Source organism: Strigops habroptila, chromosome 9 (assembly GCF_004027225.2).
Source record: "Strigops habroptila isolate Jane chromosome 9, bStrHab1.2.pri, whole genome shotgun sequence".
Classification (NCBI taxonomy): domain Eukaryota; kingdom Metazoa; phylum Chordata; class Aves; order Psittaciformes; family Psittacidae; genus Strigops; species Strigops habroptila.
The window spans coordinates 34,351,290-34,374,920 of NC_044285.2; the positions used below are offsets into that span (position 1 = coordinate 34,351,290).

Consider the following 23,631-nt stretch of genomic DNA (forward strand, 5'->3'; position numbering starts at 1 on the left):
GCGTCGCGCGGGAAGGGGGCGTGGCCGCCGCGCTTCGCGTGGCGGGAGCGCGGGGGGGGCGGGGCCCGGCGGGCGGGCGCGGGGCTTGGCCCTCGTCGCGGCCCGTACCGGGGGGGCCGGCGGCCGATTCCACCCGCTTCCCGTCCCCTCAGCCCCGCGGGTCCGGCTGCCGGTGACCTCTGCTGCGCGCTTCGGCTGAGGTATACGCGGGGCCCAGCCCGGCCTGTCGGAGCCGGGATGACGGCGGCGTCCTGCGAGCTTGTTCTGGGAATGGTTTTCCTTGCTCTGCTGTGTAACTCGTCATTGAGCATCAACCTTTTAATATGATTTTAATATATATATGTGGGCTTGCGCTGAGCTACGGCCTGCGGTGGTGGTTTGTGCGACTTATTAGTTTTTAAACGTCTGGAAGCAAAACCAGAAACCATGGACCTTTAGTGGCTGTTCCTCGATGCTGCTGTATCTGTTACCAAAGGAAATGTGAGCTTTCCAGGAGTGTTGGTAAGATTCAATCGCTATTGAGAAACAGCTGCAGTAAAAGTAACAAAACAAGTGATGAGGTTTTGTTCCAGAAGGGATTCTCCAGGGACTTCGGCCAAGAGCATCCCCCTGCCCTCGGACCGCAGAGCTGCTCGGGAGCGGCTGCTGAGTCTGTGCTTGACGGAAAGCAGTAGCGGACTTGTCCTGACTAACGGTGGTTCATGCAGGTGTGAGAGTAATTTTACTGAGGTTTTTCTGTCTGAGTAGCTGGCAGACAGCTCCTGAGGCCTGAAATGTAATGCTGGTGATGTGTAGAAAAGAACTTTTTTAAGATTAAGAAAAACCCAAACCAGCCAAACCTTCAGTCTGGTTTTGACTGGCTTCGGAACAGGCTGCTTTGCTCCCAAGTTACAACAAAAAAAGTAACTTACCTTCCAAATCAGATGTAATAAAAAGAAACAGGTTTGCTAAGGAAATAAAACTGATATGATTATGCTGTCACGTTTTCCTCTGTTACCAGTGACTGTCATGTTCACTCAAACCAAGTAAGGTAAGAGGTGTAAGCATGTAAAAGATCTTAAATGTCTACAGATTCGTGCTTGGTGAAACAACTGGACTATGAAAGAGGAGACATGAGGAAGTGTCCCTTTTCCTGGAGAAGCAGGAGGGTTATCCTTCTGTGCTGTCATTCAGGTGAGGAAAAGTTGGCAGCTGTGTCCCATCAGTCAGACTCCAGCCCTGGGCCAGTTGTGCTCTGGGATACATGGAGAGCAGGTGGGTCAAGGTGAAGTGCTGGGGGAGCCAGGTGCAATGGATTTTGCCCTTTTCCCACTGAAACATATGGGGGGAGAGATGTTAAATCCTTTTGTTTAGTATATGATCCTGAGGAGTGGCTTCTGTTGGGGCTGTAAAGCCATTTGCTGATGTGATACCAAACTAAATTAGTATTTCACTGAATATAGAGACTTAGGGCTACAAGGATTCTTAAACTAGCACAGAGGCTACAAGGACTCTTGAGATAAGGAAGGTATGCAACAGGAGAACCAGATGTCTTCTCTCAAAACAACGTAGGCTTCCTCCTGTTGATAAGGCCTGAGAAACAGGTTGCAAAAGAAAACAACTAAAGGAGCCTCTCAGGGTTGTAAATTAGCCCAAATAAGAACATGTAGCTAAGTTAGCTCAGTCCTGGAGGAGCCAGTGGTCCAGGTGCTTTAAGGTAGCAGAACAGAGTTAAGAGCTGCCTGTTGGTAAAAGCCATTTTTGAAAATTAGGAACTAATGTTGCTGTTTTAGGCTGTGGTTCAGGTGGTTTTTTCTCAGTGAGCCGTGCCATATTCGTTGGGAGTCACTGAGGGTAAAAGTTTACCTTCTATTTCTAACAGTCAAGGTGGGAACGTGATGATTTTTTCACTACGGTTTTTAAAAACGTGCGCACACCTGCAGGGATTGTTTATGTGGCAAACTATTATTTCACAGAAGTTATTCTGAGGAGCACAAAACCTGTGTGGAGTAGCTTGTCAGCGTGATAAACTCTTGTTCCCACTTTCTAATCTGAGCACGAGCAATGACGCCGTGTTCCAGTTAAAACAGAATTCCTGATTATAGCTCAGTATTTTTAGTGATGCTACAAAATAGGTGGAGGTGGCATTCACGAGTTAAATGCCAGAATATTTATATAATGCCATAGTTCATTCCTGTCCTTTCAAAAAGAGTGTTCCTGACTCTGTATTTCATTGTTTGAATAAATGATACCACATTTGAAGGCTTGGTTTTACTTTGTTTGACCAATGTAACTCTTTAAATATTAGGTTTTAATTAGTTGTTATAGTATCAAAGCTGATTAATTTGTTTTGTATGGAAAAAAGAACTTGGTGCTTAGCATAAATGCTGAGATCTTTTACGTCCTCTCCCTTCTCCCCTTTATGCCAGAGGAAACATTTCCATTACTCTGAAAAGAAACAGGGCAGTCACCTCTGCATGTGCTTATACAGGAGGTACCTGCCTAAAGAACACAAACACGTGTGTCTGCTCTTCAGAGAGCCAAAAGGCGGTATGGTAAGTTCCCTCCATCCACCACCTTCTGCTGATAATTCACACAATTCCTGCAGCCGTCAGCAAACAAAACCTCATTTAATTCAAATGACCGCTGTGTAGCGCAGTCATCTTCACCAGACCCCATCTCTCTGTCTGCCAGCTGAGATCTTCCCTGCTCCTTCCCCTCCTCTGGCTGGTTCCCGCCTGGCTCCAGTCCCTGCTGTCACAATAAATGCCTTGTTGGGTTGTTTTTCCCCACGCAGGATCCCGTGTCCCGTTCTGAGCGGGGAGGAGGAGCAGGACCAGGAGGGCGGCTTCTACTCTGCTAGTCTGAAGGCGTCAGCGTTTCGTCCTGTTAAACATACTTTGTGTTTAACCGCTGTGAGCAGTTATTAGCGCTTCCAAGGATTTATTTCAATGGAAACTGATGTGTTAGCTGGGAAAACAGCAAGTCACTACCGCCCGATCCCTGGGGCAGCCCAGCAGGCCGCTCGGTAGTCCAGAGCCCGGTCGTCTTGTCCGGTGCCGGGCGCATGGGAGCGGAGAACACGAGCGGAGCGGTGGTGGTGGGGCCAGTGCGCATGCGCCGAAGCACCGCGCTGCCCCCTGGGAATTGTAGTCCCCACCCGCCCCGGAGGCGCTGCGCGCCTTCTGTTGTCATGGAGCGGTGCGACAGGCCGTAAAGCAGGCGGTGCTTCCGGCTGGCGCGGAGGGGAGGGCTGGGAGCCTCGTGTGAGGGAGCGCGGAGGCTGTGGGTGCCCGCCCGCCGGCCCCAGGCACCCGCCCGCCTCGCCCGCCCGGCGCCCACCGCCCCCAGGATGTTCAAGAAGTGAGTGCGGCCGGGGCGGCGGCGGGAGGGGCGGGGAACGGGGTCGGGACGGGGCCGGCGCCCCCCCTAGTCCCGGGGCTCGGCCTGGCCGGGCCGGGCCCTGCTCTGGGGCTGGGACTGGAGCGGCTGGCCCCGCTCCCCGGCCGTCGCCGCGGCCTCCTTGGGGCACCGGGCGCGGCCCCGCCGCCCGCTCTGCCTCCGAGGGCTCTGGCCTGCGCGGTTTGGGCACTTGCTTGTGAAGAGACATAACCCTAAACAGTGAGCTGAGTCATGAACTTGTGTGAGGTTCTGGGTGGTACAGAGCGCGGATCGACGCCTGTGGTGAAGGTGAAGGACTCTTACAGATACATGTGAACAGGGCCGGAGGTGTTTGTGTTACCAGCCATGTCTGCTCTAGGGGTTGAATGAAATAACGCTGTGTGCTAAGGTGTATCTGTGAGACTAAAACTGTGTTTTGTGGATGCACGTAAAGTGTACGAACAAAGACAGCCTAGTGGCGGGGACCCCTGCCTTCCTCCAACCCACTGTTCCCAGGGGACAGTTTATGCGTCGTGAAATCCTAGGTTTGAAAGTTGGGCAGGTATTATACTGTTTTTCAGCAAACTTATAAACGCTTCTGAAGAGTCCTGCTGAGATCCAGCATCTTTTGGGCAGTAAATTGGGCATTTCTGAAACATTTTCACTCACTTGACAGATTTGATGAAAAGGAGAATGTATCAAACTGCATCCAGCTGAAGACTTCAGTTATTAAAGGAATTAAGAATCAACTGATAGACCAGTTTCCTGTTATTGAACCATGGCTAAACCAGATCATGCCAAAGAAAGACCCAGTCAAAATAGTAAGATGGTAAGTTTCTTTTCTCTTAAGCTTTTCTCCCAAGGTGCTGGGGTTTCTTCCTTTATATGTTTGCTTTGTATAGTCAATGAACCTGGTGTTTTTGAAGAATGCTTCTTGTTTCTTAATAGATAATAATGTATGGTGTGGCCAAACCAGACAGTTTCCATGTGCTCATCACACTCTTGAAGGTACTATTGTTTGATGAAAACAAAAATGCTGCCTAGTAGTGTTTGTGTAACCTATTTAGCAACTCTCCAGGTATCAGCCTGTTGTTGAAGTAAAGCATCCAGCTTTATGGATATGGAAGCTTGAACTTGTTTGGATAGCTTCCACTAGTGTGTGTGCTGGGTTTTTTTGTTACTGTTTTTGGGCTTCCAATCTGGAGTATTTTCTTTCTTTTTTTTTATAGCTTTGCTGATTCTTTCTCCTTGTCCACTCTTTGTATTGCATTTAAAAAGAAGTGAAGAGCTGAATCATAGAATAGTAAGGGTTGGAAAGGACCTTAAGATCATCTAGTTCCAACCCCCCTGCCATGGGCAGGGACACCTTGCCCTAAACCATGTGGCCCAAGGCTCTGTCCAACCTGGCCTTGAACACCGCCAGGGATGGAGCATCCACAACCTCCCTGGCAACCCATTCCAGTGCCTCACCACCCTCGCTGTAAAGAACTTCTTCCTTATATCTAATCTAAACTTCCCCTGTTCAAGTTTGAACCCATTACCCCTTGTCCTATCACTACAGTCCCTAACGAAGAGTCACTCCCCGGCATCCGTGTAGGCCCCCTTCAGATACTGGAAGGCTGCTATGAGGTCTCCACGCAGCTTCTCTTCTCCAGGCTGAACAGTCCCAACTCTCTCAGCCTGTCTTCATACGGGAGGTGCTCCAGCCCCCTTATCGTCCTCGTGGCCCTCCTCTGGACTCGCTCCAACAGCTCCATGTCCTTGTTATGTTGAGGACACCAGAACTGTATGCAGTACTCCAAGTGAGGTCTCACAAGAGCAGAGTAGAGGGGCAGGATCACCTCCTTCAACCTGCTGGTCACGCTTCTTTTGATGCAGCCCAGGATACAGAATTTTCACTCACTTGATAGATTTGATGAAAAGGAGAAAAGGAATGTTTGTTTGTAGAGTCTTTCTTTTTTTTTAAGGGGCAGGCAGTGTGCAGGGGGCTGGTGCTGAAGAGCAAACCATTAAAAAGGTTAAAATTTTCTTGCTAATTGACTGTCTCAATCCTCAGGTGCTGAGATAGCCCAGACTTTGTGAAGTAAAATACTTCATTTAAACTCTAAAAGGGTGAGGTACCTACTGGAATAATTTTTTTTTTTCTTAACTTTGCAGCCATGAACATATAGAAATCCTCACTGTGAACGGGGAGCTGCTGTTCTTCAGACAAAGAGAAGGGATTTTCTACCCGACACTAAGGTTGCTTCACAAATGTAAGTTTCCTGAGGGTAGGAGGGGTGGGGAGAGAGGGGCAAGCGTGTGATTCCACAGGAGTTCTGTAGAACCCAATTTAAAAGAACTTACTACTTACACATGTTTTATGTATATAATTAGAATAGATCTTAAATATACCTTCTCAACTGTAATGTATTGTTTTGCTATTTCAGGTGCCTATATGGATTGCTTCCCTCATATTTGCTGTAATGCTGTATGTTAAGCAATCTGAACTTTGATATCTAAGAATTAAACTGTGCAAAGCTCTGCAAAAAAAATCTTGAGGCCTCCCTAGGACAGAGATCTGAATTTCCTGTTGTTAGGCCCTGTCCTTGTTCTTTCAAGTTTTCCTTTTCACTTCCTTCTTACTAGAACACTATTCTTTACTCATGAGTTCAATAATGTAATACATACTTGTCTCCTGTAAGAATTTCTGCTGCGTGCTTTTTACTTTTTACAGTTTACTCTTGCATTATTTTTCTTGCTGTTCTCATTGTTCTGCTTCTTGATTGTGTTACTCTGGTTTTGATGAGTGTAGGTATCCTTAGAAATGTTGTTCAGTGAAATCTCAGTATTTGAAAGACTTGATGAAGGTGTGTGCACTTGAAGGATGGCTAGGAGAGCCAACAGTCTTCATGAATTTTGTCCATCTTTGCCTTTTTTGTCCTGTTAACGTTAAACTGTTTCTTTTTTATGTAAGGGCTTGGTCGTGTAATTTGAGAGGTTTAAGAGCCCTTGGTTTTAAGACCTCTTAGTATGTGGGCATTTGTGTGGTTGTTTCCTATGGGGGAGCTCATTAAAATTGTTACTCAGTATATGAGTACACGGAAGGCATGGGCTCAGTGTTGGAATCCCCTTTGGTTCTTGGATGAAAGGTGTGGTCTGGGAGAAAATTACCTGTGTCCTTTTGGGACAGTACAGACCAGCAGGAGCTCCAGTAATTGCTTCTCAAACTTCTTACCCTCTCAGCGCATTATATATCTAATTGCCCCATCTAAACTGACTTGATAATGAGTTATTCATGTTGTCATTTTACCATGTTAATTGTGATGCTGTGTCTTTCCCCTCCTAGACCCATTTATTCTACCACATCAGCAGGTTGATAAAGGCGCCATTAAGTTTGTACTAAGTGGAGCTAATATAATGTGCCCTGGCCTGACGTCTCCTGGAGCAAAACTTTACCCTGCTGCCATTGATACTGTTGTTGTATCCTTCTTTAACTATGAATTACTGCTTGCTGTGCGATGAGTTAAATTGATGTGTTCTCAGCTGGTCATAATCCGAACTGCTTCTTATTTTAATGGTGTTTCATGGAATAACTAGTAATGTGAAGAGAGCTGCAGAGGTTCAGATGTTATTTGGCAAGGTTAACATTGTTCTTAATTTTTTTTTTACTTGCTGTGATGTTCCAAACCAAATAACTAGTCCTGTTGTGCTGTTGGGTGGGATGCTGTTCCATGAATCTAATTGATAAGTGGAGCTTCTTTGAGTTTATGCAGAATTATAAGAACAGATGAGGTACAGTGTAACTTGTCCACTGCTGCCTTAATCTTGTGTCTCCTTCAGTTATAGAAGAATGTGTTCCTAGGGAATTTGGAAAGATGTTTAGCATCAGCTTTGCTGTAGTCAGGACTTGCTCTAGGTGTCTGATGAAATTAGCATATGTAAAAAGAGGAAAATATGCTAATTCACTCCTGTTCATTGTCTTGCTGAGAAAGGAACCCTGAGCACACACAGCATTAAAACCACCAAGCTGTGCTGCTTTTGTTGTTAGTTAGATGCTGTTGGAAAAGATCGGTAGTTACCATCGGTGTTGCTAAGCTTTGAAAAGATGCATCTGATTTCAGTACTTCTGCTTTTTTTAGATTTGTGTCTCAATTCCTCTGTACCTTGAAATCTAAAATGATCCCACAAACGTGCAGTTTTGTTTGAGAAAGGGTGAGGCCATCAGTGTTAGGCACAAAGGAGTGTAGTGTGGGAGATCTCTTTCTGTAACTGCTGTTTGAAGTTCCTAAATACATGCTTTGTTCTACACACTGTGATTCAATTGTTAAATGCAGTGCATTGTTTTTCTTACCTTTAAGAGCTGGAGCTCTAGAATTACTAAAAAGGTAAAAGTTAAACACTGGATTTTGAAACTTTTTGGGAAGTTGTTTCCTCGTATTGCTTTTCTGAAATAGCTTTAAAACCAATCTGTTTTCCTTAGCAGTAATTTGTAGGCGATAATGGCAGAGGGAAAACAACACGCATTATGTGTGGGAGTAATGAAGATGTCAGCTGAGGACATGTAAGTGTGTTAAAAATTGAAATATTACTTGCCCCATGTCATTATTCTTACGCTAGTTTGGAATATAAGCACCACTGTCAAGGCTACTGCATTGCTGTTGCAGCATATGTTGTTCAAGTACAGAAGATTTCATTGTGTTGATTAATATTCAGGGAAAGAACAGGAGGAAGGGAATAGCTTCCCTGCTTATTTGTGTACTGACTGAGATTAAAATAGTTCTTTTCATGTGAATATGGATTTTAAGACGCACAACATTTGTACTACAAATGAATGTCAATATTTCTTGCTCTCTGATCATACTTTCTCAAAGGTCTTGCTGAACAAAGAAATACTTGTATGGAGTACTTACTACCTGGGCTGGGCAAGAGACGTAATTCAGATTTGAGGGGGTTGAAAGTGATTTTTTGTCTGCAGGGACAGCAGAGACTAAAGTCCTGCTGGCACTTGGCTGACCATCTGGGCTTTTCTCTGTGGCCTTCTCTTTTTCTTTACCTGGAGCCCACATGCAGGATTCCTGCTTGATGTGGTTACCAGCTTAGATGAGCTTCTTGTGAAATGCAGAAGCGTGTTCAGGGAATAAACGTTAACTGAAAACTATTTGAGAAGAAAAAGAGACAGAAAATAGAAATGGATGTTAGTTGTTTGTAGCATTTAGATAGTGCTAAATCATAAGTAGCTAAACCACTTTTCACTTTAAGTTCTGTAATATCTTGCAGCAGGTTGTAAGCTGCACCCAGCAGGTTTGGGCTGCTGTTGGTTCCAGACCCATCTAGCGCTTGTGTGGGGGAGGAATCTGATTTTGATGCAAACAAGTTGCTCTTTCATGTGGAGATAATTCGCAGCAAGATCATCATCTGTGCTGGGTCACTCTATGGTCCTAAGAGCACTGGGGAAAGAGGCAGGAATGTGTTACAGGGGACAGGGATAGAGTGGGACTGCAGCAACCTGGGTTTGGGCCTCCTGTAGCTGTTGAAGAATTACATTCCTTAAGATTCTTTGTAGTGCCCTCAAAAGTCTCCAGGAGTAGGTGGAAAGAATAGCTGCTTCTGTCCCAGTCCTACATCTGCAGTGATCTACTGTGATTGCTGCAAGTCAAGATCATCTGTATTCCTAATCCTAACTTCAAATTCAGCAGCCTTGCAGCTGAATACCCTGTTCCTGTGAGAAGCAACATGAACTGGAGAGGAAATGATACTGATCTATGCAGCCCGTTAGCATGGAAATTGTGCAACAGTATGATTTGTCACTTGGTGTGACTATGGTACATGATGTGTTGCTGCAATTAACGTAGTGGTATTTTCCTTCCTGATTACTTTCAGACAAGTTGTATAAGTAATGGAACACTTAGTGTAAATACAGTAAATTATATTCTCCAGGGGAATGAAACTTGTCTCAGTCCTAGAATGAAGAGATTTGTCTTGTTTATGGTGACAAAACTAGATTTTTCTGTGGAATAAGGTACTGGAAAAAAGATGAACACAAATCCAATACAGACACATAAACCAATCATCTTTAAAAGATGACCTGACTCAAAAGAGGTAGAAGGATAGTATGTCTGTGGTATGCCGCAAGTCCTTGGCACTTATATGTAGCATTTGTAATTCTTTATTAAGTGGGTAGATGTCCCACAACCAGCAGTGAAGCACCTCACTTGTATTTGATTGTGTCAGTGACAGCACCTGGAACCAGAACTTGTCCAATTCCACATTCCAGCCATGTTGCACAACCTCCTGTGCTTGGAGGGGGAGAGTCACTTAAAACTGCTCTGCTACTTTCACAGGGAAATGCTGAAAATGAGAAAAGTAGCAGAAGTGTTGTCTGAGAGCTGCCTCCCATGGGGAAGTAGTTAAAAATATTGTGGAATGTTTGTTGAGAAAACACGGAAGGCAAATACTGTCCTCTTATCATTCAGCAAAGTGGGTACATGTAATAGCAAATACTGTTTCTTGTCCACCTGCTGTGGAAGATTGCGACACAGTGGATGATAGCTTCTGCCCTTCCAGTTGATAAATGTTGCATTTTCTACTTGAAATACTATATTTTGATTACTGCTGTAATATTTAACCGAGCTAATACTTCTGTACCTTTTCCCTCCTCCTACAGTGAGAAGGTCAACAAAGGGATCGGTATCGAAAATATCCACTATTTAAATGATGGCCTTTGGCATATGAAGACATACAAGTGAAACAAAAAGAACTGTTACTCCAAAGGAATGCACTTAGATTAAATGTGGACTGCTTTGTAATTCCTTATTTTTAATGTGACTGAATGTACAAATTATTTTGTTCTGTGGCTATGCTAAATAAATCAAGTGAATGCAAAAGTTCTGTTAGGCTACAATAGTTTTCTAGATTTCTTTTTATTACAGTTCTTTTGTCTTAAAGCCAAGTCTTCAGTGACTGAAGATAGCTGATGGCAAGATCCTGCATGGACTGTGAGTAGACTATTTCAAACAAAAAGGAGGAAAAAGCCAAGAAATGTTTACATTTTTATGCTCTTCTAAGAGTAACATAAAGTGTGTGTGAAATGTAATTAATACGGTTTATAAAACCTCTGAAACATTTCAGTTTTTTTCTTCTGATTAACATCTTTTTGGTCTACCTGTTTCTTGAATCAGGTTGTTGTTTTTTCTTTGACATTATTTTTAACTTAATTTATTAACAGCATTAATTTCAGTATTTTACGTAAGGATTTTTCTCTTTTTAATATGCATTTATCTGTATAGGATTTATGAATTGAAGACTGGTATGTGGACTACAAATTTTTATGCTAGTTCATATCTGAAGAATATATGTATATGTTCAAGTTTCTACCTGCCAACACTGTTTGATATCGCTCTCCTTATAGTGGAGTTCTTAGTAATGTGGGCATACTCCAGGTGGAGTATGTGCCACCCTGGTGCCTGATGCTCTACTCCCCGTTTGCCGCCTTATTTTAGAAGCAGAAACAAAATTACTGTTTAGCAAAGGCACAGTAGCAAAACACGGTTATCAGTCTAGCCAGGAGTAACTTCTTCAGGTGGACCTTCAAAAGAGATCTCTGCTTGTGCACACTGCCACGTGTATGTACACCTACAGAACGGGTTAAAGAGCACTGTGTATTTGTCTGGATAATCCAACTCTTTGTTCAGTGACTGCACACCTAAAGCTATACCTATGGAAAACAGCCTGTGCTGCGGAATCATTTAATAAACTAAAGGAACTTTAAGGTCTACCACTCATAACTCTTGTCTCTGGAAGCGTTTATTAATATTTCAAGTCTCTGTTCTAACACTTGTATTATATAATGGCAGAGGGTAATTTTGTATAAAAGTGTGTTGTGTCAGTGCTGTTCTGCATGTTTGATTTCCCCGCGCTGGGACCTTTACAGAACCTAGTGGCAGGGGTGGTCTCTGTCTGATTCTAAAGTCAAGTTACATGGCAGATGGAATGTGTTTCCTAATACATGCTACTTGTAAATAATTTTACAGGAGAAATTTGAAAGTTCGTACTTTTGAAGACGATAGGGTAAAGCTGAAACTGTTAATGTAGGAAGGCAAAAATTAAGGTGATGATAACAGCGGTGTTGCAGAAGAAAGTTTGGTCAGACCTTCCCTTCAGAATGCTAATGAACATTTTTATCCATCTTAAAGACTGCTGTAAATGTACTCATTTCTCGTTAGCGCTTCAGTGGGTTTGTTTTGGTTTTTTTTTTTTTGCATAAAATGAGCTAGTCTTGAGTTCTATGGCTTGCTTTTTCCCTTTCCATCTTGTCTCCTCCTGTTATGTTACAGTACTTCTCAACTCTGTGATAAATGAGATTTCAGTTGTTAACTCCTGTTCTTTTTCCTTGCCTTGCCCTATCACTGCCAGTGTTGCAGTGGGGTCTTTAATATCAGAAACACCACTGAAATACAAATTTTACTTGGTCTACTTTGTCAGAGTATTCCCAACTGTGGATCTAACCTTTTAACAATGATTCTGTAGAAAACATGAGTTAAATCATGCTTGAATGAATTTGTATACCAATTTAGTAGAACCCAAAAATACTAGTTCAAGTTTTCTCTAGGTTTTGGCAGCAATTGTGTATGTGTTTGCCTTGGTGTGTCAGCTGAGTTCTGACTGACACAGAGCAGAGGGTGCAAAAGGTGAGACAAGGTGCACCTTCTGAAACAGCTGAGCTGTGGTGTCTTGCTTGGGGCTCTTGAGCAGTTGTTTTACCCTTCTTGTCAAAAATGAAGGACCTCATGCTTAAAAAAAGATGTGGATATTTTCTTCAGCTCTGAAGCAGCTGTTTCACTTCCCCGCTTGCCCCCGACAGCTCAGGACAGGATGAGACGTTAAAAATGGTCTGTTAAAGAAAGTGGAGGTAACGTACTCTCGTCGGGTCTTTTACGGATACTGTAGTACCAACAAAGCCTGTGACTGTCCTAGGTGTACCAGGTAAGGATGGTACTGCATCTACGTCTTCAAACATCCAGGTCAGGTCCGTGAATTCTAAATGGAATAAGCACTGAAGTGCTCTTTATCCCTGCTTGCTGTGGCTGGGAGTGTGAGAGTGTGACCTGGTAACTTGGATAAAATGAGTTCAAGTGCACTTGACTGTAAAAAGCAAACAAATGGAAACAAAAACAAACCCCAAACAACAAACAAATGCTACCCACAAATAAAATCACCAATAAGAAATCCAAAGACCATCCCACCCCAGCACTGAGGAGTTCTGCATGTTGCTTTGTTGCAACATGTAAAACATGTTTTACATGCAAAACATGTAACCTGTTTTGCATAATATTCAAAGAAAGGGTGGCAGTGCAAGCACATATTGCTCTTCCTGCGTCTTGGTGCTAAAAACATCTGTAAAGGTATCTATGCTTGTATTGACATTTAACCAACTTCTTCCTTGTAAACACTATTAGCACCATTAACAGGTGTGAAAATAATACTGAACCTTTACTCTTAATATGTTTATCTATGGAGTGAAATTTTAAATGAGCAATTACTCTTGTGCTAACAGGCTACTTGGCCAGGTTAATACTTATTCAAATATAGTTACCTCTTTTGTCTGCTTAAAACCAGCACTCCAAAGGTCACTTAGTATTTCTTTGCTGCAATTTCCTAACAGACTTACTGTTAGCTTGCTTCCTGCTAACTCATGATGGGGCTGGGAGGCTGTGCATGAAGCGATAGGTGCTGCATACACAGCACAGCTCAAGGTGTGTATTTAGTGTAAAGGAAATGGCTTAAAATTAGTCTTTGAGATTGCAGCTGTAGCCAGTTTTATTGGTACGTCTTGGTACAGATTGGTATATCTAGAAAGATATAAAGACATTCTAGAAATGCCTGGAAGAATTGAAAGAATCAAAGTATTGCAAAAAATATATTTATAACAGTAGACTAAAGTTCACTTGGGTTTTCATTAATAAATATTTACATGTACAAACCCCCCCTATAAACTTAATTTCCTTTTATTATAAACATTAACAATTTCTTTATCATTTCATTCCAGCAGTGTCAAAAGCCAGAAACAATTTCTGTATAAAAGATTTAGAAAAAAGTTCTCCTTCCACTTTTAAAATGAAGAGCTTTACCAAACCTCAATGTGCAAAAAAAATCTGTACACCAGTACCACCAGGTACAAAATGAAACGCGTCAGTACAAACGTATGTGGTGAGAAGAGCCATCTCCGTGGTTCAAGGTCTGCTTTGAGGACACATCAGTCATTGTCTGAGCCCGGAGGTGGCAAGAAAACAAGTGCATCGTTGTACGTGTGGCCGTAAGGTCGCAGCCTGTAGACGCCGTACATCATCACGTGCATGTGGTTCGGGGCCAGGCCGCTGAAGGTGATGGCCATGTCTGAGCAGCAGCCGTCCACCACCTGCTGAGGGTGAGTAGACATTGCTTCCTTAATGAGAGCACTGACCGTCTTGGTGTTGAAGACATCTTTTCCTTCTGAATCTTCCGCATTTTCGGCAAACACGCCGGTGTACTTCAGGCAGATCGCCAGCTGTTTGTCCTCAGCAAGCTTCCAAATCATGCCTCCCTGCTCCGGGCACTTGTCAGAGTCTTCAAGAATACGGGAGAATCGTCTTAGCGATTCAATGCTTAAGACAATTCCTCCCTCACCATCTACATATTCAAGGTCACCAGATTTCACAGTGTGGCCTATATAAAAAGGCTGTGAGGGGTCTTTTTTCAGTAAGAAATATTTGAGATTTTCAATAATAGCAAATGTCGTTGGATATGCAAGGAAGAACCAGCTGAATTCATCTTTATAGCGTTCATATGTTATCTTGTAAGCTTTTCTCATCATCACCCACATATCGTTTGTGTTGAGGGCTACAGAGTCAAACACTTTGACATTTTCCGAGCTGTAGAATTCCACCTTGTCGCAGTGCTTGCTCCACGTCTCTCTGACTGCAGCCCAGTGCCCCAGATCTTTGGGTTTCACGAGGATGATACAATAAATGCGCATACTTTTGCTAAGCTCCATGCGTTCACCTTCTGAAAGGCTTAGGACATCTTCTTTGTTGGGAGCCTGGATGTGATGATGCTCGTGGCGCTGGGCTTTAGACCCGTGGCCTACCTTCATATGTCCCAGAAGTGTGACCAACATGCAGAAGGCTCCTCCCAGCACCACCCCCTTCACGAAGGAGCTGCTTTCGGAAATCATTTTTCCTAGGAAGGAGACACGCTGTAAGAACTTACAGGCGTAACTTTGCTAGGGCAGATCCCGCACGGTTTTAATGTTCTTTCGTTTCTACACGCGGGTGCAGTTCCCTTAAATCACGGGCACCGCCGGTGAAAGAGGTGACAAACCCAAGAAGTTCGGTCTCTTTCGGTACTGTTACCAGCTCGGCAGAGCGCCGCCCGGGGTGGGGTCTCGTACACCGCACTGCCCCGCCGCCGTGACCGCCCGGCCCCGCCGCGCCCGGAGCACCGAGATGCCGCAGCCACGCCACGGCGGCGCTTCCCCGCGGACCCCTCCCGGCGGCCGGACCCCGCCGGTCCCGCTCCTCGCCTCCCTCGCCGTTCAACCACGCCCCCCCCAGCCCGCGACCCCGCCGCAGAACTCCGAGACACCCGCAGCGCCGGCGGAGCCTCTCGGCCGCTGCGGCTGGGCCCAGTCCTGCCGCCCCTCCCCGCGGTGACCCGGGCTGCCCCGCCCGGCGCTTACCGGTGCCGCCCGTGACAGGACACCGACACCCGCCCCGCCCCGCCGGAAGCGCCGCGCGCGGCCCTTCTAGGCGCCGCCCGCTCGCTGGTGCGGAGGCGCCTCCTGGCGGCGCGGATGCCAACTCGCAGTGCACGCCCGGTCTCGCCGCCCTCGACCGCGGCGCATCGACCCCGGCTGCCCGCTGCCCTCGGGGGGTTCTGCTCCTATCTGGCCGCGACCCGGTGCCGTCAGGCAGGGGTTCGACGCCGCGCTGGGACGGCCCCGCCGTGTGGCGGGGAAGGGCCGCTCGCCGCTCCCGCCGCGCTGTTCCGGAAACCGGCGGCTGCCGCAGGGGCGTCCGGCCGCGCTGTCCCGCCGGGGCAGCACCGTGCGGGAGCGCTCCTGGGGGCCTGTTACATGTGCTCGCTGTATTGACCTGAGCCGCCCTGTGAACGTGGCTAAAGGGGGGAGCAGTGTTAAGTTTCCAGCACAAACTCTCTGCTCTGAAATTAGAAGGTGGATGCATGGGGGCAGCATGGCAAAGGAACGGCAGAACGCGCCTTAAACCATTGCCAGGATCGAATCTGCTGATGCCAATGGGATATTGCCCTATATTCAATTTCCAAACCAATACAATAAACTGTGCTGGAGCATGGTACATCTCACTTGTCTCCCCCAGCACAGAACACAACAGGCACACAAGATTCGTTAATAGAGAATCCCAGCCTGGTTTGGGTTGAAGGGATGTTAAAGCTCATCCAGTTCCAACCCCCTGCCATGGGCAGGGACACCTTCCACTAGAGCAGGTTGCTCCAAGCTCCTGTGTCCAACCTGGCCTTGAACACTGCCAGGGATGGGGCATCCAGAGAACTTCTTTATATCTAATATTTATCTTATTTTTTAAAGAGTAACACCAATTTTTCTACTAACGTTACTTCTCCTTTCCTTTAGTGATAATTATTCCTGAGCTCCACGGTGAAAGAAGGGTCAGAATCACTTTCTACACATCATCTCCCAAGAACGTAGAATTGACCCCTGATCTGAAGGAGTGTCACTGAACAATAATTAGTTCCCTTTTCCACCAGCATCTTGGATAAAAAATGTTTTTACATGTTTTATCTCTTTATTAGCTGATCATAGTGTACCTTAGGCCCACATAGTGGTTAGGATAAAGTCCTATCTAGGTTTTCTCTATATTGTAAGGTATGCCCTAATTGGTTGACCTTTGTGGGTTTTATTTAAGTCAATTTACCACTGAGCTGCTCTGGATTCTCTGGTATCTGACTGGGTTTGCCAGGTGCCTCAGTTATACAGGTAAGGGTTTTTTTTAGGCTCATGGCTGTACTGCAAACATCAAAGCTTAGCGATGTTATCTTTGGCAAAAAGATCTGTGAGAACATCGACTGTTTGACGCTTCTGGCCCTGGGGAACCATTGCTTGTGGTTCAGGTGAAAATGTTACAAAATGGTGATTTTGGTTGGATTGGTGTATGTCCAGAATGGCTCCGTTCAGTGGAGCTAAACCTCAGTTACACACTGTGATAGGAAAAGACTTGTCAGTTTGTATGTTCAGGTAGTTCTGTTACTACGCTAACGGCACATAACTCATCCTATCTTTTCCCACCTGCCTGCTTTTAAGGTAGAAATAGGTGGACATGCAGGTTGTTACCACCTACCAGAGATCAGAGGTCAGTTCAAAGTTTGTTGTATATATCTCCTGTTTGCAGAATCAATTGTGGCTTTCAGGTCTTCAGCAGTTGTTTGATGATGTACTGTAGAGTTGAATGAGTCAAGACTTGCTGCTTCAGCTGATGCTTCAACAAATTGTTTTCCTGCTTCACTTCAGAGAGGTTCTTTCCAAGGCTCTGACAGAATGACTAATGTAGCTACAGGTCTTGACTGTCAGTTTCATACATTTTCCACATTGTTTTATCCAGCAGCAGATCAGTAAAAAAAAAGTTTAAGCAACATGTGAAGCATGTTATAAACCTGAAGAGACTTTCCTGGCTTCTGTGTTGCGTGGTATTAAAAGGACTAAAGTGGCATAGTCGTAGAATCACAGAATCACAGAATGGTTTAGGTTGGAAGGGACCTTAAAACTCACCTAGTGCCAACTCCCTGCCATGGGCAGGGACACCTTCCACTAGAGCAGGTTGCTCCAAGCCCCTGTGTCCAACCTGGCCTTGAACACTGCCAGGGATGGGGCATAGTATTGCGTAAGATCTCACAATGGCCATTATTAAGTGTTTTGGAACTATATTAGAGCTCATTTAGATACATGTGTACTCCTGTAAACTATCCATGTCAAATTATTACAAGAAATGTTTTAAAACCTGCAGGAGATCGGTGTTTGAACTCATTCTGCCCTGGGCTGGAACCAGTCCAATGTTGTAACTAAGAGAGAGCCAGCCCTAAGGTGGAAGTGAGGAAAGTCAGGGGAGATGCCAAGTCACACAGTAGGAATGAACCAGAACTGTCTCCTCAAAGATCACTGCAGATGGCTGTGCATTAGTTTTGTATTAAAACATGCAGTATGTCTGCATACAGAATATCAACCACATTTCAGCTTTGAGTACTGACTTGCTGTCCACTGTGTTCGTCAGCTGCAGCTTCACCCCTTACTTCCTGCTGATCCTTCATAGTATCTGTACCACACTGTCAGACAACAGCAGCGTTTGAAACTTTGATACCTGTCCCAGGATCTAAACTGCTGACAGAGCTGAAGAGCTCCACGGCTGGTTGCTTGTCTTGACAGACAGCTGATCCCCTGCTGTTTTCTGTTTGTCTTTCCTCCCTGGCTGCAGCTGCGTTTGTCTTCTGATGCTCTTTCTTGCCTCCAAGGAAAGCCATCAAACGTTATGTTCTCACTGTGTGGTCCAAGATGTCCATGAGAGATTGGCTATTATCAAAATGTATTTGATAGGAACTTTGTTCCAATTAACGCAAAATGTTTTAGCTGACACATGAGTTGTTATCTTTTACAGTGACTGCTTGTTAATGATCGCAAATGACTGTCCACTCTCTTGGAAACAGACTCATCTATCTCTCTGTTATGGAAGCGTGCAGCAGAGAGGCTGGTCTAGAGCAGTGCAGTAACATTCAGAATGGGTAACTGAAGCTAGAGGTGAGCTATTGCAGACATTTCTGGGTGGTTAAAACACCAGCTGAGTTTTATGCTGTGTAGAAAGAAGCCCTAATCAGAAGATACTGTTGAAATTATGAGAAATGCAGAGGTATGGTTGAACTGGGACAGTTGACTTTGTTGTCACATCGCCCATGTGTCTATAATGCTGAAGCTACTGGAAAACACACAAGTTCCACCTGTTCATCTGACTCCATCAGAAGAGGGGATCAGGTGTGGTTATGGGCTGAAGGCTGCAAACTCTCATCTTGAGTAGTTGAGCTCCCACTGAAGCCAACAGAGACAGTGCAGGAAAAGGGCTTTTATGAAGCCCAGCTATTACTGTTCTGTTACATGCCTATTATTTCCATTGTTTCATTCAGCCCGCAACGTACACATTAGAACAAACATGTGTGTCAAGGTTTTTAATCCTATTGTTGGAAAAGATTTGGGAATCCCTATTCTAAAGTCATAAAATAGGGAGGTGGAGAGTCTAGTTTGCAGGCAGGTAGAGCCAGATTTCTTCATCCGCTATGCAGGGTGCTGCTCAGCTCAGCATTTCTTTTGTAGGAGGATGGATTCTGGAGCCAAACTTTAGCCTCCTCTTATGAAAATTTTGCCCTGCATCCTCTTCTTCACTTTAGTTTCACACTCAAAATCTGAAATCTGGAAAGACATGGACTCTTCGTAGTCTTCATCTTGACGAAGTGTGCACAGCCACATGTGACACCAAGACCTTGACACAGAGGTAGGCACTGGACAAAGAAAGAAAGTTTTAAAGCCAAGAGGAGATACAGTGTTGTATTTTTAATACTAATTTATAAATTCAGGTTAAAGTATTTAGCTCTGGAAAAAATGTCCTCTCCCATTGTTGGACAAAATGCTGGAATTACAGGGTGAAATTTTATAGCCCATATTTTATAGCAGATAATGCATAAATATAATCTTTTAGCCTTGAAATGTGTTAAATTGATTAACTATGTTAAACAATAGTTTTAAATCACTTTTATTTCCTCCGTCAATCGTGAGCACTGTCAAGGAAAGGCTTGGCATTGAAATGACCATTGTTTAAATGATGTCCTCAAGCACAGGATGGTATGAGAGGAGCAAAAGACGTGTGACTCCGAAAAGACTAACCAACTTAGGACTGCTTTATAACTTCTTCAGTTTTTAAAGTGTGTAGCTGAATGCAACCCCTATCTTATTCTCTGGGTACGCTAAACCAGTCAAGAGAATGCTGATGGTCCTCCTAGCTCCAGCTGGAGTTAAACTAGCAGAGACAATACCCAGAGCTGAGCTGACATCATTGTGAATGGCTCCAATGCACAAATACAACAGATAAGAGAATAGGAACTAGACATTTTAATGTCAACTCTCTTAGAAGCACAGGAAAAAAAGAATAATCATTGATCAAATAGAAACAGACAGGAAAAAAAAAGGCAGAGAAATCTTATTTTTCAAGCTCCCAAAGGAAAAAAAAAATAAGAGATGAAAATAGCATTCTATCAGAAAGAATGGGTTCTTAATAGCCCTTTTAAATAAAATGCATGAAGCAGTGATGAAATGATTTTGCTGCATCTTTAAGGAGCTTGCTTTTTTGTCAGATTGAGGTTATTTGAAAGAGACCCTCTGCAGAAAATTACAGTTTCAAATTATGCCTTTTCAGGCTCAGATTGCACAGGTGAGAAGCACCACTGCGAGCAGCGGTGGCAAAGACAGCCCTGTGGCACACAGAGAAGGCAGAAGGGGAACCTTGGTCTTTGGGCGCTGCCTTGACACGGTTTACGGACAGTTTGTGTAGCCTGAGCACAGGACAAGGTTTGTGCTTTTGGTGTACAGGAGTTCTGGTCCAGTGTCTGAGAGTCTTTAGACAATGCTGTGCTTTGGTTACCTGCAACACGGAGATACACAAAAGCTTCTGGCATGGTATTTGTTTTAAAAGGGTTATGGTGTGTAAGTAGTTATTGTTACTAGATGGAAAGATCTGTGAAGTTCTGTTGATGTTAGCCCACTAAGGGAAGAGGAGGAAGAGGAAGGATCAAAGTAGCAGAGCATTTGACAGGCCTGAATGTCAGTAGCTTTCATGAGATGCTTTCTTGTACCAAATGTTGACATCCCTTCATTTTGCCAAGGAAACAGATTCTGGAGTATCAGACTCTTCAAGCAGACATTTGCTTTTCTATATTGATGTTGAAATAGGAGACTCCTGAGCTGTGTGTGCACAGGCAAAACAAAGATGTCTGCTAGATATGTGTTTGCAACAAACTGGAATTATTAATGATGTTAGAACAGCGACTCAGAACCCTTACTGCAACTGTAAATCTGTGATTTAGCAGAGAGGAGATGTACTGTGAACATTATATGCCTGGTCATGGGGTGGGGGAAGAACTGTTTCATCATGTGCTATCTGAGGACCCATGAAAGAGAGAGCCTGTCCTGTGTAGGAGGAGATACTGTCACTCTGACACACTGCGATCAGATGCAGAAGCTTTATGCTTTCTGGTGAAGCAGGGATGCAAGCAGAGCTAATAGCGTGTGCATGGCAGCAGGCAGTAGCACAGACTGCAAGCAAAAGAAGAGAGTGCATAGGGTCTGATAGCTGCACTTGCGATCAGTTGTTATGCCAGATTTTAGCCTCTTTCTCTTTCAAAGAGATGTTGACAGTGTTGGATTGTCTCACAGGGGCTCAGCTTGGCCAGTCCTAGTGTGCTGCCTGGTTTCTTTCAGCTGGGTTTCTAAATAGTGGGTTGCATTGAGACTGACCTGCACAGCCTTCTGTTACTGCAGCTACTGCGCTGCAGCCTTTAGCAGATGCGCTGCTGTCAGCAACTGAACCACAGCGCTCCTATGCTCTGCCTTTTACTGGCCTTTATGGATCCTTTTAAAATATACAAAAATACAAATGTGTTCCTTAGCACTATGGTAGTATCCATAGTGTGCCAGAGGCTACATTGAAAGGGAGGGAGCACTAGGAGAAGGGCACCTGGAGGATCTCTGGCCCTACAAACCTCAGCTCCTGTCTCCCTGCAGTGCTGGCGTTCAGGATGGCAGTGGTGCAAAGCGAATATTGGTTCTGGTCACACCAGCCACACCTCCAAGTGGTCCTCTGATGGCAGGGAGCAAGCCATTGTCACTGCTGCTTGGGGCAGCAGGTACAGATAAGATGCCACACTTCCCAATTCCCAAGGGAAAGAGGTCCCAGGCAGTAAATGCAGTGGAGTCTGCGGAGGGGCAAGAGAGGGGATGCTACATGCTGCATAGTCTTCTCTGTTCTCCCCTCATTTCTATAGAGCTTCCATGTACTTTATAATCTCTATGTGGGACTTGTTTTTTTTCTTTTTTTCTTTTAATATGTGCAAATGGCATAATTCTGAGAGAATGCTCATAGTTTCAGATGTTGATGTGCTGATACACGGATAATGGTGCCCTAGCTCTTGCTCATATCTAAACATCTTACCTTAAGGGAAGAATAAAGCAGTAGCTGATTGTTACACCTTCTTTCATCTGGGCTTAATTTTGCTATCTCATTATTCTGAGGAATTATTCTTGGGAAAATATATACGTGTTTGGGTCAGTTATATCAGTACAAGAGGCTGTGAAGCTGCTATGAAGGAACAGAAAAATCTCTTTAGGAGTATGAATTGTCAGTGATGTACAGTATCTATTCTCACTCTAAAAGATTGAATTAAAAGTGATAATTATGTGCTGTTTTTGCTGCTTAAGTGGTTTAATGCCATTATGACTGTGATACTTAATGGAAAAGCTTCGAATTAGACTAGCATGGGAATACTAAAAATTTTAATGGATTTCTGCTCAAGTCATTCTTCCTATTGGGAAACAAACCCTCCAAAATATGTAACTAGGTCTTTGGATTCAATTATTAATCCTCTCTCCTAATTTGAAGAGCAAAATTATCACTTAACAGCAGTTCTCTGAAATAGAATTTTAATGATACTAGTCATCTCATAGTTGAACATGATTTTTCCTGATCAGAACAAAGTTGAAAGATTCTCAATGCTGAATCAGTTTTAGTTATTAATCCGAAGCAGTTAAAAAATACACTGTCAACAGCATGTCTTGAACATCTGTCAAGAAGCTGTCAGAAATGTTTTCAGTGGGTTCTTGTGTGTTACCTGGCTTCTCTGCATGAGGAAAAGGCTTTGGAACATGGTAACTGGAATGGGATTGTAGAAAAAAATGTATAGGAAGACAACTATGCCATACACTTGAAAGGATTCTTATGGGCTGATCCTGACATTTTGTAGTTCTAAAACAAATCTGATGGGCCTCATCATAAGGAAGGAAGGAAAGGAAATTTGCAGTAGTTCAGATGAAGTGCTTGTTTTGACTGTGAAATGAGAAAAGGAAGCAGGTAGAAGGCTGAATCGTTCTGGGTCATCCTTTTATAACTTAGTGCTAAAGCAAATGGATTGAAGTATTGAGCTGGTGTAACTTGTGCTCCTCGAGTGTGGATAGAGATACGGTTTATAGGGAAGTGCTATTGGTTACAACTGCTATTGCAAATTGAAAATCAGAAATAATCCCTTGTAGAAGCTCTGCCAAACTTACCTAGGAGGAATACAGGTAAAGATGGGAAAACGCAGTACAGAAACCCATTTCTTTTAATGATTAGCCACGTATTTCCAGCTGTTCATGCATCTGATTATTCCCTGGGATTTTTACATTCCCCCTGAAGGCTGTATACACCCAGGGGAGAATTTTCCTCTGTGGTGTTAACTACCAATGCTGATTTGTTCCCAGTGTCTCATGGGAACTCTGTGCTTTTTGATTCCTACCCTAGAAAACTAAAGTTAGCAATTATTTTACAGAACGCATGCTGTTTGGGAAAACAGTAATTTGCCAGGAGCAACTTCCTGACACATCTGAAAATCACGTCAGCTCCTTAGAATTACAGACTGGTTTGGGTTGGAAGGGACGTTAAAGCTCATCCAGTTCCAAGCCCCTGCCACGGGCAGGGACACCTTCCACTAGAGCAGGTTGCTCCAAGCCCCTGTGTCCAACCCTGGCCTTGAACACTGCCAGGGATGGGGCAGCCACAGCTTCTCTGGGCAACCTGTGCCAGTGCCTCAGCACCCTCACAGGGAAGAATTTTTTCCTAATACCTAATCTAAATCTACCTTCCTTCAGCTTAGATGTCAGTCCTTTCTCACTGCTTGTGTTTTGGTGTTATACAGCATCGAGTTAATACTGACCAAGAGGTTTGTTTGGCCCATTAGTAGTAAACCTCTGGGCATTCATGACAGAATACCCAATGTTACAGCTTGCCAATCTGTTTAGATTATTACATATTTATTTCTTTTCCATGTATTCGTATTTTACTTTTCCTCTTCCCATCTTTAATGACAAATAAAGAAGTGTAACAGACTCATACTGTATCTTCCCAAGGTCTTTCTGATGGAAGTATTGGGACTTCTCTACAGTTGCACTCAGTTTTCCTGACTTAGCAGGACAACAAA

General features: G+C 44.2%; 2 protein-coding genes and 1 long non-coding RNA gene across 5 annotated transcripts; 2 read left to right on the forward strand and 1 right to left on the reverse strand.

The window, feature by feature from the left end:
* The first annotated feature begins 168 nt into the window (after positions 1-168).
* Positions 169-823, forward strand: LOC115613347. Its single transcript, XR_003993363.1, has 2 exons — positions 169-200; positions 573-823. It is a non-coding gene; the product is annotated as an uncharacterized LOC115613347 (long non-coding RNA).
* Positions 824-3,156: 2,333 nt separating this feature from the next.
* MCTS1 (MCTS1 re-initiation and release factor) lies at positions 3,157-11,626 on the forward strand. Of its 2 annotated transcripts, XM_030498688.1 has the most exons (6): positions 3,157-3,342; positions 4,037-4,189; positions 5,518-5,615; positions 6,689-6,822; positions 7,836-7,903; positions 10,007-11,126. In XM_030498688.1, exons 1-6 carry the CDS (start codon positions 3,332-3,334, stop codon positions 10,086-10,088), a joined length of 546 nt encoding a protein of 181 aa, XP_030354548.1. In that variant the 5' UTR covers positions 3,157-3,331; the 3' UTR covers positions 10,089-11,126. The 2 variants fall into 2 exon arrangements, with proteins under 2 accessions (XP_030354548.1, XP_030354549.1); XM_030498689.1 differs by lacking the exons at positions 7,836-7,903; positions 10,007-11,126 and adding an exon at positions 11,616-11,626 and having other exon boundaries at positions 3,200-3,342; positions 6,689-6,877.
* Positions 11,627-13,127: 1,501 nt separating this feature from the next.
* C1GALT1C1 (C1GALT1 specific chaperone 1) lies at positions 13,128-15,117 on the reverse strand. 2 transcript variants are annotated; one of them, XM_030498304.1, is made up of 2 exons: positions 15,056-15,117; positions 13,128-14,556 (listed from the first exon to the last, which is right to left on the reverse strand). In XM_030498304.1, exon 2 carries the CDS (start codon positions 14,549-14,551, stop codon positions 13,595-13,597), a length of 957 nt encoding a protein of 318 aa, XP_030354164.1. In that variant the 5' UTR covers positions 14,552-14,556; positions 15,056-15,117; the 3' UTR covers positions 13,128-13,594. The 2 variants fall into 2 exon arrangements, with proteins under 2 accessions (XP_030354164.1, XP_030354163.1); XM_030498303.1 differs by lacking the exon at positions 15,056-15,117 and adding an exon at positions 14,951-15,029.
* Between the last annotated feature and the right edge of the window lie 8,514 nt (positions 15,118-23,631).

Coding starts and splice junctions, on each gene's coding strand:
- MCTS1 (XM_030498688.1), top strand. Junction 4,190..5,517: donor CCAGTCAAAATAGTAAGATG/GTAAGTTTCTTT, acceptor TTAACTTTGCAG/CCATGAACATATAGAAATCC. Junction 6,823..7,835: donor CTGCCATTGATACTGTTGTT/GTATCCTTCTTT, acceptor AGTAATTTGTAG/GCGATAATGGCAGAGGGAAA.
- C1GALT1C1 (XM_030498304.1), bottom strand. CDS start 14,551: ATGATTTCCGAAAGCAGCTCCTTCGTGAAGGGGGTGGTGCTGGGAGGA.